The 21,013-nt window shown below is 31.5% G+C and overlaps 1 protein-coding gene across 1 annotated transcript in view; it reads left to right on the forward strand.

Annotated features, from left to right (window-relative positions):
- The first annotated feature begins 19,989 nt into the window (after window positions 1–19,989).
- LOC127872228 (histidine N-alpha-methyltransferase-like) overlaps window positions 19,990–21,013 on the forward strand; it is an 8,187-nt gene continuing 7,163 nt past the window's right edge. Inside the window, exons 1-2 of the mRNA XM_052415558.1 lie at window positions 19,990–20,208; window positions 20,948–21,013. The exon at window positions 20,948–21,013 is cut by the window's right edge and continues 89 nt beyond it. Of these exons, the coding sequence (XP_052271518.1) occupies window positions 19,990–20,208; window positions 20,948–21,013 (285 nt within the window). The remainder of the gene's footprint in view (window positions 20,209–20,947) is intronic.

A 21,013-nucleotide genomic window follows, 5' to 3' on the forward strand; every position in this document is an offset into this window, starting at 1 on the left:
AATCTTTCAACAGTTTAAAAGTCGTTCAATTCGTGGCGCTGTATCACGGTCAATAATTGTTAAAGCCACACACCTTGAAATGAAATACATGTTAATCAATACATATAGATGCAATTTGCAAGTGTGCAAAATTGTCATTAAATTTATAGCCTAGTTAGCAAGAAAGTTATTAATTTTTAATTATTTTAAAACCGAAAGTAGGATTTCTACACGTATATTTTGACAAACGCGATTATTTTTAAGTTTTAAAGTGCAAAATAGACGGCTTTCTACCTTGTAACCACCAGATATATAATAATTGGCATAGATATAATTTAATCTATAGCCTAGATAGCAAGTAATTTATTATTTTTCAAACGGTACCGCTTTTAAAACCGAAAGTAGGATTTCTAGACGAATACGTCCATTTCGACAAACGCGATTATTTTTTAGTTTTAAAGCGCAAAAAGACGGATTTCTACCTTGCAACCACCAGATATATTCTAATTGACATAGATAAAATATGTATCTGATTTATACTTAAATTGACCATGGCATGTAGTTCATTTGAAGGTGTGTGGCTTTAAGAACACACTCATCGGTTGCAAAAGTAATATGAAAAATGTAAACAGATTATGCGACCATTCTTATGCGAAATTAAATTAAATGTATAAATATAACTGCAGAGACTTAAGCATTACACAACATCGAACGAACAGACTTTCGAAGTGCCGACGTCGACAAACATGGACCGACAGAACCTCTAAGGTCCGAAGTCCGCAAACCTAGACCAACAGAAATTTGAAGGACTGACTTCCACAAACATGGACCAACAGATCCTCAAAGGAATGACGTTCACGCCGAAGTACGTTCCCTCTCTGGTTTAGGTACGACAAACAGGGCTGCATGTTTGATGATGATTTCATCACAGGAAATCCATACTACTAGTTTATGACCTTGAAGGGACGTGTTCACAGAATTTCGTATTTTTATAAAATTGTCATTTAATAAATTAAAGAACATATAATAATACATCGTAAAGATTAATAATAATAAAAAATGTCCCTATGCTGTGTTTTTTCCTATTTCGATCCATGATTTTCCATAAATGAAAATCTATTTTGAAGAATTTTTTAATGAGGATCGAATACTTTCTTTTTTTATTTATGAAAATTTTGTTCTAAATCTGTCATTTTGTGAAACTTTGGCAAATTCCTTTTAACAGTATTAAATGTAATGAAAAAGCAGAAGAGACATAAATATGCTATCGACATTAGTGCTAATTTATAAGTGTCATTGTGTATACTCGCAAATGTAAGCAATATTACTAGTAAAGTTTCATTTCATTATTTATGAACGTTGTTGAATCTGAGTATCACTTCCTACTTTGTTGTGACAATTATAGACAATTATAGACACTTAAGATTGAAATTTATTGAGCATATCTCTTGGCCTACCTTAAATTTATTCCAAACTACTATGACATCGAAAAAAATAAATAAAATATTAGGAATTTGTAAATACCTCAAAGAAGCTATGTTATATAGAAATAATACCCTTACTGAACTATCTGTTCCTTAATCCAAAGTATCCAAAGCATATCAACGTTTCGTTACATAAATACATCTTATATATGCATATATACTATGCTTGAATATTTTTATGTGTACTTTGTGTGTGTGATGATATTACTTTACCGTTCATTTTGTCTTTGCCATAATTATGTTGTAATTGGCTAAAGGCATGTTTTTATTGCCGATTGCCAATAAACTTTGAACTTTGAAAAAAAAAAATCAGGATTTTTTACAAGAAACTGGTCTTCCAGTGAATTTGATTGATCTGGGGAGCGGTAATGCAAAGAAGAGCAGGATTGTTATTAACGCAATTTTAAGACATCAACTCAAGATCACGTATATTCCGATTGATATATCACCAGGTAAAACTCTTAAATCATATGTTATAAGGTATGTGGGCAGTGAATAAACTTTACTTGTCCAGTCGTTGTCTTATAACCTTATATGTGTTTGATTGTATTACATATCTGCTTCCTGAATTTTTATTTACTTATTTAATCATATTTTATTTATATATATAAGAACACATAGCTGCATGCATTTTGAATTTATAGCACTAAAATTGTATTTGAGACGTTCTTTTATAACGATTCATTGCGAGAAACATCTGCCGCATTGGCCAAAGGGTACGGCAGTGCCCTCGAGATAAAACCGATTGCTGAGGAGTACACCAGGGGTTTGCAACAAATCAGGTTTACAAAGGCTTATTTTTTGGATATAACACGTCTATATTCTGGATTTAATAAACCGATAATATCAAAATAAAGAGTTAAAGCACTACACAACAAATGAACAACAATGTGGGTAGGACCTTTACAAAACCTGTCAAAAAGTTATACACAATAAATTATGTCGATCTCGTAGAAAAATGTTAGTTATACATGTACAAGCAATTTATTCGTTTTTAAATTGTTTCCATTATAGGTCGATCGCGGGAAAAAAAATCTTCTTGTGGTTTGGATCACTACAGGGCCTGCCGTACCTCACCCAGATTGAACACCTGAGATCCATTGCAAACAAATTATCAGTTTAATACTTTTAATATGATCATTAAATGTAAATATAATAAGGGATAGTACACGTCAGCCTGTATGCTAATACGCATATGTTTTCAAAGAATACCTATATGATCAACATTATACATATATTCAAATATTATTGCAAAAGACAGACTAATTGATTCATGTTTTGTTAGGTCATGTCGACTTCCTTCGTGACGTATCGACTTTATTTGGTATAATTAGGTGAATTATCGAATTTCAATATTTACAAAAGGTTACATAAAAAAGAATAACGTTAATTGTGTCAATAAACGATACATTTAAACGCAACATTTCGAAATTTGCCAAAAAAAATAATTGCTGAACAAAATTTACGCTAGTATATTTCCTAACAATCGTGTTAGCTTCGACAATATTAATATTTAAAGTCTGTTCTCAACACACACCAAACAAAAGTCTCGTGAAAGTATTTTCTTGCACAAATAAGTATGTTAACATGTTCCGGATACTAGTTTGCATTACAAAACGAAGTGTCTACGATGTGACTGCAGTAGATAATCTGTCGAAATGTTTGACAAAGTATTGAAATGAGTTGTTTTGCTTATAAAAATATCTACTCATAAGTTGAATTTAAATACCATCACAAACAGTGACATTTTATGTAAACATGTATATATGAAAGTATTGTGTTAAATATCTAAATCGTTTGAACGTTCAACTGTGTTACTTAGAATGCTTTTAGAAAGGGAATGGCAAACTTAGCATTAAGGTATGACAAATAGGGTAACAATATGTTCGTATTACTATGATATATTATATTTCACTTATATAAATTACCTGAATTATGAGATTATTTTAGTAAAATAATGTGTTTTCCAACGATTTATGACGGTTGTTTTTTTCAGAAACAAAATTCATTTATTATGTTTATGGTACTTTATGCCATTTTAATATTCTGATTCAACATCTTTTCTGTAAACTAAATTACATTTAAACCAGCATAAACGCTATTTGAATATAACAATAAATTGTGTATTTGAAGATCTTTAGCAGCTACCCATACAGTGATTGCAAAAGACTTGCTAGATAGTTTTGTGTATTAATGCGATACAGTAAACTGCTTAACTGTTTTGGCAATTACTGTCCATTGAGGATATATTTAGGAAGATAAGTCTTTAACATCATTGGCTGTGCTAACTCACCATAAACGTAATTATTGAATATCTTCTCTAGTTAGACTTAGCATTATCTTACAACAATTAATAAAAAAACCATGTTTTTTTTGTTAGATTGATCTGTTTGGAATTTTGATAATCTGAGTAGTTTTGCCCATATGTTCACATACTTCATAAATACTTTTACTAGGTATCTATTTCACAAGTATTAAACAAGCAATTGGTGTTCCCTTACAATAAATACAGTTTAAACAATTGATTGACAGCCTACCCTTCTGTACTTCATCCAGTTCCTATAGGCTATAGTTTACATATTTTTGTTTACCTCAGTTGGTAAAATACACTATATTTTTGCATTTATTTAATTTCTAGAATGCACAATTAATTTCAAAGCACGTTTTTTAAGATGCTATGGTTTTATGGAATTAATTTTAAGTAACTTTAATCTTGCATCATAATAATATAAGTTTGTATGTCTAAAGTTAACATGTAAATATGGCATTAAAGCTAATGTATTGGTTTTATATGGCATTTTTGAATTCTAGATTTTGTAACAACTTTTTTCTATATAACTCTTGATTTATTTAGTTATATTACTTATGACAAGTATTTAGTCATATCACCTATGTAAATTTATGACTGATGTGAGCGAGATAATGATAGTTACTCAATGGTAAAATATGTCAACTAGTAGGTTATGTTAAGACTTAATATGTATTAAAAAAGATTTGGCATGTATCTGTCTTAGATTTTTTAACTTATCTAAATAATTTAGCTGCATATATTTGTAATACATGGTGATGAACGCTTATGCTTTTTAGGTAATTTATTCGCATATGTTTAAACATAGTATAGGTGGGCAACATTCATATTCAGCTTTCATCTGCAAGCCAACAAGTTTTTACAAAATGTTTATCTTGGAATATCTTTACTAATTTCATTTTCGATTGGGCTATTTTATTTTTAACTTCGTTTTCTTTTATATTGGTTGTATACATATCGCCTAGATGCTAATGAAATGGTAATCAGTGTTTATATGTTATGAATACAAAGTAATTCAACTTTTGTTCGTTTGTGCTCTAATCGAGTGGAGAATTTATTTTACCAAGGAGCGAAAAGACAAAACATAAAAAAAACTTTTTTTTTAAACGGCAAAAATGTCTTACGGTAAAAGGTCTTACACTTGTGTAACCATTAGTCTGATACTATATTAATGGTCACACAACGGGAAAAATACAAGATCTAAACACGCAGGCAAGTATTTTTAGTATTGCTTATTAAGTTTCGCTCTGCAATCCCGAAAAGATTCGTTTTTATATAAATTTAATAATCTTGAGAATAACTGAATCATGTGTTGTTTTTTGTTTAGTGGGCGATTGTTTGCTGGTGTCCGTTGATGCCACATTGAACTCGGACGAGGTTCAAAGCTATGTTTCTGTTGGTAGTGCATTTATCCGATTACATTAATTCAATAAATTTTATCATGTTTGGTCTTCTCCAGTAATATTTGTTCATATACAATTTCTTTTATCATCATATAAAACCATTCTAATAAAAAATGATATTCATCATCAAGACCATTGCAATGTTAACATGTTCTATCTTGAAAAGGTATGGCTTCAGGTTTATGCCATCTGCCTGATTATATTTCTAATCTATGGGAAGAAACCCGTAATCTACAAAGATCAAATCTAAACTTATTTATAATAACTTTTTTAAGTAAGTTTGCAATTCTTATTTGCAAAACTGCCTGTAACGCATTGCTCTTGAAAAATCATTAAATTCTGATATCCAATTTTAGATATATACCATTTAATCTAGTCTTTACCAAGGATAAAAATACTTTTCATCACTTACACCTTGATTTATTGATTGATTGATTTATTTATTTCGGCATTGAATTCAAATACACGGACATTTAAAACAACATGTATAATACAGAATCGTAAAACACATGAGAATAAATAAATCATGACATGCACACCAACACCAAGGATAAAACAAAACAGAGCGACTTTTATTTCCATTGTGGTCCTTTGTGCTGGTGGCATTACATAGAGAGCTTTTTACAAACAAAAAGTAACTTTTAAAACATTAATTTTATAATAAAGTTCATATTACTACACATTGATAAATGGAATGAAATCACAGATAAATGGCCTAATTTTATTATTACAGTACAAATCTATTTTTGGCATATTGTATTCACAGTAGGGAATAGACTATAAAGGAATATAAAAATATATCTATGGATTTCAAAAAATACACAAACTTACACATTCCGCAATGTCCTTAAAACCTAATAAAAAATAATTTAAAATCAACTAAAGGAAAGCTGATAAAAACAATATCACAACTTCATCAATTATAAAAAATAATCAAATAACTAGGTCTAGATGAACTGATTAAAATATTCCTATACTGAAACAATCATGATACATAGATAATAATGATATAAAAATAAAAATTATAAACTGTCCATTAGGTACTTCTTAACTGCTACTTTGAATGAAAGTAACCTTTCAATACTGGATATGTCAGCTGGTAGTCTGTTCTACAAGGAGCAACCAATAGAGCAGAAGGACTTGGAACCGAAAGCTTTGACCTTTGGAATTGCAAAAGCACCCCTACTACATGACCTTGTCTTATATGAATGAACAGAATCTTGGGGGATAAACGACTCTTGCATATAATCAGGAGCTGAACCATTTTTGACCTTGAAAACATGACAAAGGATAATCTGGTCCACACGTTTGATGACAGGTAACCAATTAAGAGAGCGGAAGTGTTGTGGACCAACATGTGACCTGGCGTCAAGATTAAGAACAAACCTTATAAGCTTATTTTAGTAACCTGTAGCTTGTGTTTAAGCAACTGAGTTAGACCGGGGTACCATATTGAATAGCAATAATCAAAGTGACATTGAATCAAGGACATAATAAGGAGTTTCCTGGTATGTTGGGTAAGGAAGTCCTTTTTACGATACAAGTATTTCAACCGGGCATTAGCCTTCTGCAAAACAGACCGAGCCATAGTATCAACAGACAGAGATTGATCTACGGTAGCTCCAAGATATTTGACCGAATAAGTTGGATTAATCACCGTGCCATTGCAAGTAATATAAAGGGATGAATTTGACCTAAGTCTATGTTTTGACCCAAATAAGATTGACGCAGTCTTACCTAAATGTAGTGATAATTTATTATCAACTGGCCATTGACTAACAAGACTCAAATCTTCTTCAAGGGCATGTTCAATGACAGACTTACATTAACCTGAAACTAGAATTCATCTGCATATAATAATAAATTGATTTTTACCACAGCTGACATGTCATTTACATATATCAAAAACAGAAGAGGACCAAGGATTGACCCTTGTGGAACCCCGCAAGAAATACCAGCAGTTGATGAATAGGTGCCTGGGATATCAACAAGATGCTGTCTATCAGAAAGATATGACCTTTACCCATCTCGAGATATCATCACCAAGGCCAGCTGCACTAAGTTTCATAAGAAGAGTTGAGTGGTCCACTGTTTCAAATGCCTTTTGAAGGTCTAAAAGTACCATACCAATCCTTTGTCCATTTGCAACCTCATGTAGTCCGTCAGATGGATAAGACATGTATCCGTTGAATAGCCATGTCGTAAACCCGACTGAAATTTATAAAACAACTTATTGGCTTTGAAATAGGAATCTACCTGGTCAGTAACAACCCTCTAAAAGACCTTGGAAACAGTGCTTAAAATAGAAACTGGGAGATAATTGCCAACAGCTGTTTATCATCTTTCTTAAAAATAAGAATGACCCTATCAGACTTTAACTCCTCTGGAACCACACCATGTATAAGAGACAAATTGATAACATGTGTAAGCGGATAAAAATAGTTGGAGCCCCATCTCTAATAAATCGAGAGGGAATACCATCTAGACCTGTAGCTTTATTTGCACTGAGCTGAGATAAGTATTTAAGTACCTGACTTTCAGTAACAAGTGAAAATGAATAACTATTTAAAATAACACATAATCTTACATAAAAAGCAGTAACAAAAGATTTGCGAAATTTAATAACCCTTGCTTGTAGTTTCTCAACAAGCACTGAGGCAACAGTAAAATGTGTTAAAAGATTTAGCTATAGATTCTTCGTCAAAACAAATGGCCCCATCAATATTTAGACAAATATTTGCACTATAGGAAGTCAAATTTTTTAGAATTCTCCAAAGTGACTTGGAATCATTTTTATTTTCTTCATGAGCCTCTGCAAAGAAATTTTTCTTGGCTGTACTAATTAGGTCTTGAGTCTGATTACGTCAATTTTTAAAATAAATAAATTGTCATCACTTTTGTTTTTCTTATATTTATTTGTTCAGCCATGCATATTGAAAACCTAAGTTCTGCAACAGATTACAATCAGATTTTGCCAAAGAATGTTGATTTGATTCATTTATTAAATTCTCACACATGTGGCTATAAATACACTTTACATACTTATGATCTTCTAACCGAATAATTTTCAACCAATATTGTATTAAATTAGCGGCTCTTTTAGTTATTAAGGATGTTCTTCCAAGTTCCCCCATATACAAAATTAGTCTGTGTTTGAATTTTTACGCCTAGTAGTTTTTTCCCAAAATTTAAGTGAACTCTTTAAATTGCCGTTGACTCAGTTAAGCTCCATATTTCTGACCCATAATTTAAAATTGGTAAAACAAGCTGATCGAACAACTCTAATTTGGTTTGTATTTAAATTGTTAGATAATTTATTAAATATGAGTTAAGCTTAAAACAGCCTTTGAGGCTTGACCTGCAAGTGTTTCAAAGGTATTTTCAAAAGATCCTACTGTAGTTAATACAATTCCTAAGTATGTAAATTATTTAACAATTTCTAATGCTTGGTCTTTGTACAAAAATTTAATATTCCTTCTAGGTTGTCCCCCTTTTTTGAGAACCATAATCTTTGTTTTATTATTGTTAACACATAATCCACCTATCACAATATTCCTTTAACAAAGACAAACCTTAAATAAGTTTTTCCTCAGTTTATGCCATAATAACAATGTTATCTACATAAAACAACACATATAGTTAAAGCATACCAATGTATATTCCTTTAAAACTATTTAACATATAAATAAAAAATAGGAATGGCGATAATGATTCTCCTTGTCTTACTCCTTAAAAAAACAAGAAAAATCTTCATTACTTATTGTGTTATCTATTTATTCTTGATTTCACATGTGTATGCATAGATTTTATTTCAAGCATTTATTCCTCTAACGCCTATCTTCAACAGTTAATATCAGATGATATCCCTCACCAAATGCTACATTAAACTCTTTAAACATAATATTTAGTTTTTCATTAAAGTACTGATAAAACAAAACACATTCATCAACTTGATAAAATCTAGAGTTAGGATCATTAATTGATGTCAAATAGTTTAAAAACTCCTTACTACTTATATCTAACTTATTGTCTTTTAATTTATTATTCTTTTACATTTTCCAGTAAGGTTTTGCTTGTGTAAGTCTTGCATTTTGTAATTTCATTGTTTATTTTTTATCATAATCATAGTTCTGTTTCCTAATAGTACTTTTATAAAAATCCTAGATTCCTAGACTCCTTCGTGCATAAATATAAACATTTTCTATCACGTAACCAGGTAAAACAGCATCACAGTATATAAAATAAACTGGAATCACATCAAAAGGTGTTATCTTCATATATCTTATGCTTTATAATAGAAACATATTATTTATTTACTTATTTAACTATGATTAACAACAGACAATGCGTATGTTTCATACCTTTCAACGTCTTTTTTGTACATTTACATTTTCCTAAGCGATTAAAAACATTTAGTGTATGGCTTTGTTTGGATTTCGTATATTTATTTTTTATAAACGTTAAAACACCGTGGCATAACTCTATACATATGAAAAATTAACAATTAGGTATGACACTTTTGCAATTTGTATGTGGTGTATATTGTAACATGATTTAACACAAATATTGACTGCTACCTCTGCAACCCAGAATCATTCATGTGTACATTTAATCGTCAAGCACTAGGCAGCTATTAACTGTTTATTTGCACTGATATTGATTTGGTTCTCTAGGCATCGGCAACAAATTATATTGGAACGCCCTCTGGCGTTTGAATAACGACTACCATGCCAACTTCGATATGGATAAATTCTATTTGGAAGCTGAGTTCGTTTTAAGTATGTTATATTTGCGGTTAACTTGGAAATTTATAAATACAAGAAACGTAAGTTCACACAGTTCAGAACTGCGCAAAAATAGTTGAAGCAATTGGTTTTCCAGATAGTAATAGTTTGTTAAGTAAACTCGACTTTAACATGAAAGAAATCACGATAAGAGTATGTTTTTCACATTTGGATAGATATATCACTTAACAGTAAACATTGATGTTCGTTTTTAAACAGAGTCAAAGTGTTATAATAACAGTTGTATGTTGAATTACACACGTTTTTGTAGAAGGTTTAAGTATCACGCTGACGATCGCCAAAGGGGAGGAAGTATATCTCCACGACGGTGAATACTTAAGCTGTAAATACACGGAAGCTCAAATACACCATATCGCGCATCAAAGTGGATTAGATGTGAACAAAACATGGACCGATGTTAATAAACATAGCGCTCTGTGTTGTATGAAACTAAATAGTGCTATTTAAATAAACTAGAGTATTGCCAAATCATACGTTTGCTTTTGGATGTTTCCATACAATATTTGCATTTCAATCTAGAGACTATGAAACTTATGCTTTCCTACTTACCGAAGTGAATGAATGACTTAAATTCATCAGGGTAGTTTTAATCATTTCCATGTACGCATAGAATGCTGCAATAGCCATTGATTGCTTTTATCGTTCTATTATAATAAAGTAGCCACTGAAATAATATGCGTTACATTACGTTTGTTTTACCCAAACACAACACTTACTTTTGAAGCACAATCTGCTGTATGTCACAATAGTTGACCAGAAGTAAGGCCTGTATCGCCAATTTCGATTATTGATATGCGCTAGATCAATAAGTAGTGTAAGCGCATACTATCCACGTTTGCATCAGGACGACAGCAACGTATTACTTTTTTTGTTCCGTAGCCATCATTTATAGATCTTTAAACGCACCACATAACATCAAGAGAAACACATGAATCTATTAATAGAATGGTTTAAGATTGTGTCTGAAATTATTATTACGATTTAAAGAGTGTATGCACGATTTTGTCAAATATTTATGAATTTATGTAAAATGTGTAAAACACTTATTATACATATATTTCAATATAAATTAAAATAAAAGTTAAGAAGAACATGTATTGAAAAATGCGAAATAAAAAGCAAATGTAAAATGATATTTTATAAAACTGCAAGAGGATTCGGGGTAAAAAAATGTATGTTGCTATTATGGATATTGCAACAGAGTAAATAGTGTTATGAAACAAGGGATTCAACTGCTGCAAAAATGTTTCTGAAAACCAGTCATTTATGCGTCTTGCCATAAAGTAGGATTAAGTTGTAAACATAGTCTGCGTTTACGTTTTGCATGTGTGTTCATAATTCTTCGCTCATGCTCAAACGAAAAAAAAATTCAGATACACGAATTTCAGCTTGAATGACAGAGAAGTCATCTTATATATTAGTATATTATCCCGTCATTTAATCTTGATCGTGATCGTGTTCCGTTTGTGGCATTTTTGTGTTTGATTTTAAAATACAAATAAATATGCTAACATGATGGTTTATACATACAAAGTATTGAGTGCAGATAAGTTTATTCGCGCGGTATGAGAAACTGAACCACTCACCAAGGCACGGGGTAAAGATTTTAGAGCGTTCGGTATTCAACTGTAACCATGTTTTCTTTGCGAAAGAAATAATTGCTTTGTCTCGATAAATAAAACTATGCATACACTATGAAACACTCATTGATTGATCAGGCTTGTCTGGTTGGATGAAAGGAATAGTTTAAACAAGCTTATTTATACTAAAACACGCGTGCAAGCACGTTTTCATCTCGTTTAACGTTAGCGATTTCAATCAGTATTAGTAATGTCCTTTTTGAAAGACATGTATTTAAATAAAAATTAAAACAACATATGAAGAAACTTAAAGCGTTCATTGAGAGATAGCGCAATGAAATGTTATGTTTGATGTTACAAATAATGTTCATTTTGTCGATAACATACAAAACAGCTCATGCAGAGAATTGAATAATGTTTTCTTTATTGATTCAGTTTATTGTGTCATGATTTATAGCAAACTCATAAGATAAATTAGCGATGCAGATCTAAACAGGTCAATACACACTGTAATATTACAAGTTGTGGAAATGCAAGTGAATATGTATTGGTAAAGGAATGTTGTACTATTTTCCCCAAAAACGTTAATTTCGCAAGATACAAAGCGTAATAAAAAAGTATGTGTCACATAAAACTCGTATAAAAGGCCGTCTTCGTCGTAAATAATAAATATTTGATATGTCTCCGAAGACAGTCTTAATCTACCTCTAATCAATTAATGAACTATTGATCTACCTTCCATACTTATGAAAAGGGAGTTTGTGATTACTCGCGTAAACGATGTCTGAAAAAATGTAAGCTAAGCTCAAAATTGCCTATGTTAAACGGTTAGTTTTAAAAGGTTTACGGATTGGTTGAACTGTACATGCATTTGAATAATACTTGTGTGAAAACGGATAGAAAGAACGGAACACAATTTCAAGTAAATAGATTTTTTTTAAAAACGTTCTTTTTTTCCAAGTTAATTAAGTTTACGCATGAGTGTAAAGGATAGTTTTGTAAGTATCTTATTTATTTTATTTTAATATATAATTAAGAAAATGTTAAATCCCAATGGGAGCAGTAATATTTTACTATTTATGTATTTCGTAATTAGTCTTTAGTTCACATGTTTCAAACATCATGTAAAAACTTCAAAATAATCACAAATTTATAAACAAGCCCATTTTGTTCCCACGCACATTAGACGTGGAGACACGGCGATAATCGAATTTTTGGTAAAATTATATTATCCAAAATCATGCAATTAAAATGTCATTGAAAACGTCTTAAAAGTAGTGATAGAAATCGACCTTGCTTTTTACCTAACTAAATGAAATTGTGGTTGAAAACAGGTCACGAAATTAGTGACATGAATCGCCCCAGCTTTTACACGAACTTCAATTAAAATGAATCATGTTTACGTTTGATGTTAAACCAGTTTCGACTTCAGCTGGAAATCAACATTTAACATGTTCATAGAAAAGCAAATATTGGGTCAATGAATGAGTCATGGTATGATTTAGTTTTAATTTTAAGGAACAGATACGTTAATTGCTCATCACATAAATAACAATCGTTTACAATAAAAAATTAAAATGTAATTCTTACAAGAAAAATAGTGTTCAGTCATTGTCATTCATCAGTACTGACGCACGTTTACGTGCTGCTGCTGTTAGATACAAATGATGCCAGCTAAAGATCCTGTAAGGATTCTGATGATTGAACGAAAATTTGACAATGAAAAGAGAATTACTCTGTTACCTGACAAATGGCACGCAATAAATTACTAACCATTTTGTCACCTTTTCATTCAAGCATACAATATCTTTCAATGAAATTTCAATCAATCAAACAAAAAGATCCAACATTATTGCTGCAACAAAACCGAGTCATGGGTCATCATTTCTACCCATGTATAAATATATTTCATGTGAATGTCTCATTGAGAATGATAGGTAAAACATTTATAAAACTAATTAAAGAAGCTGCCAAAAATCGCTCTTTATACGAACAATTAATATAGTAATAAGCCGAGTCTGGGGCGAAATGTGTATGCTTTAATGTTTTCCGGCTCGCTGATCAATTATTGCCATTGGGAAACTAAACGCATAATTTAACGACCGCCTGAATGTATCATGTTGAAAGAATGTTATCACATTATTTTCAAGTTAAAATGGGGGTCGCACAGGTTAATAAAGGGGTTGTGAATGTCGTGAATATATAGCTAGACATAATGGGGAAAATCTAAAAAATCTAAAAAGGCTCTGGTATAAGAATATTGTTTATATAGTTTCATATTTGTTTGAAAACTGCTTTACCTCTATCGAATTTAAATTTCAACACTTTTCTTAATTTGCACCGTGCTCTAAAAAAAAGAAGTCTCGCCGTAAATCCATTTTAGGCGGCAAGTGGCGTCCCTGATCAGCCAAGGCTAGTCAAGCACCTGAATTTAGTCCGGTTTTCTAAGCACGTGTTTCATATTGTTTGTGTCGATTTTCTAAATATATAGAGAATACAAGGTTAGCGTTGAATACAAAGAAGTTTATGTAGCGAGGCTTAGAACGCCGGGAGCGCGAGCCTTGGCGAGGTCTTCCGGTGTTCGAGCCGATCAACATAAACTTCTCTGTATTCAACGCTAATCCTAGTATTCTATTTATCCCATAGGATTTTTTTTCAAAGTGACATTTAACATAAATAGATCTTATAATCTTAACAATAATTTTAATTCATTCTTTATAAAAGCGCTTAAAATCTAACGAATGTAACCATGCGTAGTAATATAAATGTATTTGTTCTGGTACGCACAATAGTCTTAAAATGTTCACACAAAAACTGTAAAACGAGGAAATATATCACCATATGCCTCCATTCAATATTACGCAGCATGGGAATTGTAACACATTAACACATTCCAATACTATACGATTCCAGTTCCAAAGCACTTATTGTATTAGTTCAATGAGAAGATTTCCAATTTCTCATAAAACGGCATATTCACAAATCTCTGAAAAACAAACTGTGCTAAAAATTATTTTAAGTAGTCATTTACTATTTAATTGATTATGTCCTCTGATTATTGCATTTTTAATTTTAATATGTGTTCGTATATGCATTTATTGTTGTATTGACTTAAAAAAACTAAAATGGATGCCCATTTTTAGTTTGCTGTCTTAGTCTACCCTAAAATTATACATGTTTCTTGCATAATTGAATTATCAAAACTGCATACTTTTAAAGGCATTGTCAGAGTTATTTGGTTAAGTTAGAGTCAAAGTAAATCAAATATATTCATTTTTTCTTAAAGTGAATTATCCTCTGAAGCCCCAACTGGGATTCAAACCCAGATCTCTTTCCTCTGGGAAGGCAAGTATTCTATCTGGAAAACAAGGGCAAGTAAGAGGACAATTAGCAATTTTAATCCTATAAACATATAAACTTTTATACATATTTTTCACATAACCTTAGAAACAAAACAGACATCTCTGAATCTGAAATACATTACAGTTACAATTCAGGTTTTTAGTATTGTGCATTGTACATGAATGTTCAAGTATTGTATTTATCCTTGGTACACAAAACTGCCTAAAGATGCGTAAAATACCAGTATCCAAATATGAAAATATCCCATGTGTTTGTTTTACTCTGTTAGAATCCCTATTTTATAATAATAAAGCAGCTTTTTCCTTCTCCTGAAAATTTAACAAAATGTCAGTTATGCTACTTTTTACATTCAGAAAATGACATGTGTTCGTAATGTCAATTTCGAAAATTTGGTAAAACATTATTTTTACCAAAGAGATAGACTTTATATTATTAAACAGTTGATGCATTACACCTAAATAAAAAACACAAAAATGGAAAAAAGTAAAAATGTATAAAAATGTCAGTTAAATGACTTAAAACATTAAGTAGACGATATAGCTTTGATACTTTAGGATTAGAGTAAACCTAAACACAAAACTTAACCAAATTTTCAATTTTCTAACTATAAAAGGGGGCGTTATTCTGTAAAAAAAAACAGAAAAAATGGGTACATAAAAAATGTGTGTACAATGAAAATATGGGTACGAAAACAATTTGGTAAGAAAAAATTATGCCAAAAAAAATGCTGAAATAGCTTGGGGTCTTGACCACCAAAACGGCTTGGATTTTAATTTTGCTGAAATAGCTCGGGGTCTTGACCAACAAACTGGTTTTGATTGTCATAATGCTGAAATAGCTCAGCGAACTGGCTTGTATTTTAATTATGCTGAAATTGCTGGGGGTCTCGACCACTTAAATGGATTGGATTTTAATAATGCTAGAATAGCTCGGGGTCATGACCACCAAACTGGCTTCGTTTTAAATTATGCTGAAATAGCTCAGGTTTTGTGTGTTACATCGTTATGAGTTTCTCTTTCAAGTTTGTTCAAGTCATGCAGAAAATTTGCCCTCCCTAGGGGTTACTGTTTTGCTTATAAATATAAATTATGATCATTCTCTGAAACCGCAAGGCCTATTGGTTTGTTACGTTGCATGCCAACCATATAGTGGTTATTTCCTCAAAGCATGTCTCCGTGGTCAAAACTGTTTGCGATTCAGGGGTCAACTGATTTATATACATTGATGTATTTGATAATCCCTAACAACACAAAAACAGCAAGGGTCAGGGTTCAATATTTGGTGTGTAACATGTTAGTGTTTTTAACCAGGTTTTCCGAAGGAAAAAACTGGTTATTAGATTGGCGAATGTGGGCGGGCTGGCTGGCTGGCTGGCTGGCTGGTGGGCTGGCGGGCTGGCTGGCGGGCTGGCGGGCGGGCGGAACAAGCTTGTCCGGGCCATAACTATGTCGTTCATTGTCAGATTTTAAAATCATTTGGCACATTTGTTCACCATCATTGGACGGTGTGTCGCGCGAAATAATTACGTCGATATCTCCAAGGTCAAGGTCACACTTTGAGTTCAAAGGTCAAAAATTGCCATAAATGAGCTTGTCCTGGCCATAACTATGTCATTCATTGTGAGATTTTAAAATCATTTGGCACATTTGTTCACCATCATGGGACGGTGTGTTGCACGAAAGAATCACGTCAATATCTCCAATGTCAAGGTCGCCACGACTAAAAATAGATTTTAAAAAAATTACAAAGGGGGTTAATTTTGTTAGTTCATTTCAAAAGTTCAGTTTGAGTTTTCTCCCTTTATCAGATTTTTTTTCACAATGAAAACCTGGTTTTGTGACAATTTTGTCCCTTGTCTTCTTCTAGGTGTGATCAAATCATAAATTTGGAGTAAACAATAACCCGTCCTTGTTTCAAATGATTAATATTTACTTATTTAATAAAGAGCTTAAACAATCTTATTCTCTCAAAACGCATGGTTAAGGTGATAATTATTTTGTATGTGACATTGTATGGTGGTAATTTCCGTAGTTTTTGTATCATGTCCAATGGCTTCACATTAGCCCCAACAAAATATTGAGGTAAAAGACACAATATACCTAGAAACCTTGATTTATTTCATTGAACATTTTTTAAGTGAAAGCCGTATAAAGAATTAAATAGTACATGTAGCAAGGATTTAAATTGTTCTAGTAGAATTATTCTGCTGACTGTATATACTTTACTCGCAACATTTAATTATATATATATAGTGTCTATGTAAAACGGTTAGTTTTTAAAAGGATTACAGATTGATGGAACTTGATATGCATTTGAATAATATCTGTGTGAAAACGAAAAAAACGAACAGAACACAATTCCAAGTAAATAGATTAAACACAGCGTTCTTGATTTCCAAGTTGATTAAATTTACGCATGAGTATAAAGGGTAATTTTATTTTAGTATCTTATTTATTTTATGGTAATATAGAATTGCGAAAATGTTAAAATGTTCTATATCAGGTAGCGTAAGCATAAAAAACCATATACACTTTAGTAACTGCCTTTCATCTATAACAACTAATTGATAGGCCTGATGTTGCAATTGTAAAAAAAACACAAGATAATCCGTTGAAAATTCCCCCTCCAAATAAATCAAATTTATGACCTTTGACCTCATAATCATTGTGTGACCTTAACATTAGCCCCTGGGATTATAGGTGTTGAAAGTGAAGCACCCCCAGATGATTGAGACAGCTATGGCAAGTTTCATGGTTCTGACTCATGTGTTAATGGAGATAAAGCTCTAAGCTTATATTAAAAAGCATTTTTTCAAGTGACAAAGTGCCATTCCTCCGTTATTAACAGATGGTGTACAATGCCATTTGGCGTGCATTATCCTCTTATCCATATATATACTCATACCTAGTTTCAATCAAATCCCCCAAAGCACTTCCAAGATAGGGCTCCGGACACAAAAGTGCCGGACGGACGGAAAGACGGACCGAAAGACGGACGGACGGACAACGCCAAAACAATATATCCCGCCGCCTACGACGGGGGATAATAATAATTCGCGAGGAAAAAAATTTTTTATTCCAATAGTCAGCATAATTTATTTTCGTCGCTTATGAACAAAGGTTCGTATTTAACAAAACAAAATTGTGTTTTCAATTAATTTAGCATTTGATTTAACTAAAATGTCACATAAATAGAGCAAAAAGATATTGGACAAGTCAATTGGACTCTATGTATCATGCTGCGGATGCGTTAGTTAAGGCCCCAAAATGTCACAGAAAAAATGAAACAGTTATTCTGGTCTATAACAAATGGACTCTACGTATCATGCTGCGCATGCGCTATTAAAGACCAGACAAATTGTGCCCCTATTACAATTGAGTATTCTTCGTAAGACTTATTGATATGCAAACAACAGTTGTGTCCGTATTCATGTATTTTATATTGACGTTATAATGCGTGAACAAGGCAAAATTAAATATTTTAACACATGTTCTGAATAGATCAATTATTTATCCCTCCGCTCAAAAAGTGCGTCACGCAGGACAAAAGTTCCAGATCTCTACAGGTATCTTACAAACACTAATACTAATAGGTTTTTCAAAACAACACGAAAACACAGCATCAATAATATTGCCTTTTTTGTTTGTTTGAATTAAGAAAAAAATAAAAACGCTAATTTTACCATGGTTCCCGTTGTACCGTATTATATTATATTTCATACAACCCTAAATTATACGATACCAAACTTGTTAACCCCTCCACCTCCCCCCATTTTATTTATAAAAAATACCCAAACGTGCAAACAAATACGCATTGAATCTAACTTGTTGTATGTAAATATGTGCGCCGATCTGTTGCCTTCTTATTAATAAGCGTGTTCACTGACTGTAAAAGTAGACGAAGCGTTTATGCTGAATGACTCATTTTAATGTGACTTTGTGACGATGTTAATCGTAGGTGAATCAGTAGAGTCGACATAGCTTCACGTAACTGAGGTAAGAAACTTTTTTATTGATTTTAAACAAACATATATATATATATATATATATATATATATATATATATATATATATATATATATATATATATATATATATATATATATATATATATATATATATATTTATATATATTTATTTATTTATCTATTTTTATATTTATTTATTTATTCTATATCCAATAACTTCGTCCAATGGGCATTCTTAATTCTTATATGTACCACGTGACCGTATAATATAATCTGGTATTGGATCCAAACATTCTGTATTTTTTGCATATTGCAAAGTTGGGTACAAGTGAACTAAGCAATTGTTTTATAGGGATAAAAGCCGTTACCGAGAAAAAAGTATCCGAATGTACAATACTCGATTCACACAGACGCTTGTCTTGAAAATAGTAAAGATGCAATTTAAGTATTTTAAAATCAAAATTAAAATCAAACAAAGAGCTGAAGAAAGGGATATATAATAAAAAGCTTATATTAGACTTTTAAACTGTTCAATTATGTGATTTATTTGGACTCGCACACAGTTTGAAGTCATATTGGACTGGCCTAACGACTTTTCCAATATGACTTCAAACTGTGTGCGAGTCCAAATATATCTCCGTTTTGTAAATTGAAACATCTAATAACCTATTAATATATAATATGACTGCATGTTTAGATATATAGTGAGAAAACTACTTTATTTGCTAAGGTTTAAAATTTGAATACTAGCATGTAAAGTTTTGCACTTTCTCAAGTCATCCCAATGAATCGTAAAAATCGTAATTACGCATGAATAGTAATGAATGTTTTCATTCATGGGGAAAATTATAACTTCTTTTGTATGCCTCTTTTGGAGCTGAAATATGTCATTCAAAAGTAAAAACATCTTTAAATTCTTTGCTATGTATCACGCTTGATAATTCTTTATAACACTTCCATCGGTTTCAAAAGTGATATGTATTAACAAAACACAGTTTGGTCAACCATAGACAAGTTAAATTAAAAGAAAAAGGTAAATATAACTGTAGATACCGAAGTACTACAAAAAAATAAAATTGAACCAACAGAATCTCGAATGAATGACGTCCACAAACATAGACCAACAGATTCTCGAAGGATTGACTTCCTCAAACATGGACCAACAGATTCTCAAGGGGCTGACATCCACACCAAAGTACGTGCCGCTTTGGTTTAGGTACGACAAACAGGGCTGCATTTTCGATGATGATTTCATCACGGGAAATCCCTACTATTATCTGCATCGCTCAGATTTGGACGTATTATCCACCAACATTCAGGTAAGCATGCATGCCATTTAAGTAAATATCACAATTGAACAACGTGCTGATGGTAATCTTATATTGAAATTTATTGATAGATAATTTTTTAAACACAACGTTTCATGTTCAAAATTAATGCATAATTTCTTCTCCGCGACTCTTGTTTTCGCGATTACAAAGTAAGACAATTGATTTAAATTGCTTATTATTTTTATTGCATTAACTAGACGAGTTAATAGATTTTCGTATGTTTAAATATCATTATTAAATGAATTAATGAACACACTTTATTTTTGTGTAGTTTTATAAAATTGTATAACAACCAAAAATATGAAGTTAAAAAAGTTTGCCTTCCTTGAGGTTCGAACCAGACACCACTAGAAGCAAAAGCTAAAAAGCGTCAACTATACCTTGCAAAATTCTTTAGAGATTAGTAATATACGTGTTCACTCGATGCACATGCAACCTCTACAAATGCTTTTTATTTTTTCCGATCTCGATTAATGATTTTTTATAAAAGAACAAAAGAATTGAACAATATCTTAATTATGTTTTTCTTGTTAAATGCAATGCATACTTTATTTTTTGAATAAATGGCATTTTTTGATATTGTAATTTCTCAATTTTAGTTTTAAATGTTCTTTGAAATGAATGCTTACGATATCGATGCGAATGTATCAGTATAATTCAATCATTTTATATTATTTTTTAACGTAAGAATTACAACCAGTAACATTTTTGTTTTGATATATTTTAGGATATGTTACAAGAAACTGGTCTACCAGTGAATTTGATTGATATGGGAAGTGGTAATTCACAGAAG

Source organism: Dreissena polymorpha, chromosome 3 (assembly GCF_020536995.1).
Source record: "Dreissena polymorpha isolate Duluth1 chromosome 3, UMN_Dpol_1.0, whole genome shotgun sequence".
In the NCBI taxonomy this organism is placed as follows: domain Eukaryota; kingdom Metazoa; phylum Mollusca; class Bivalvia; order Myida; family Dreissenidae; genus Dreissena; species Dreissena polymorpha.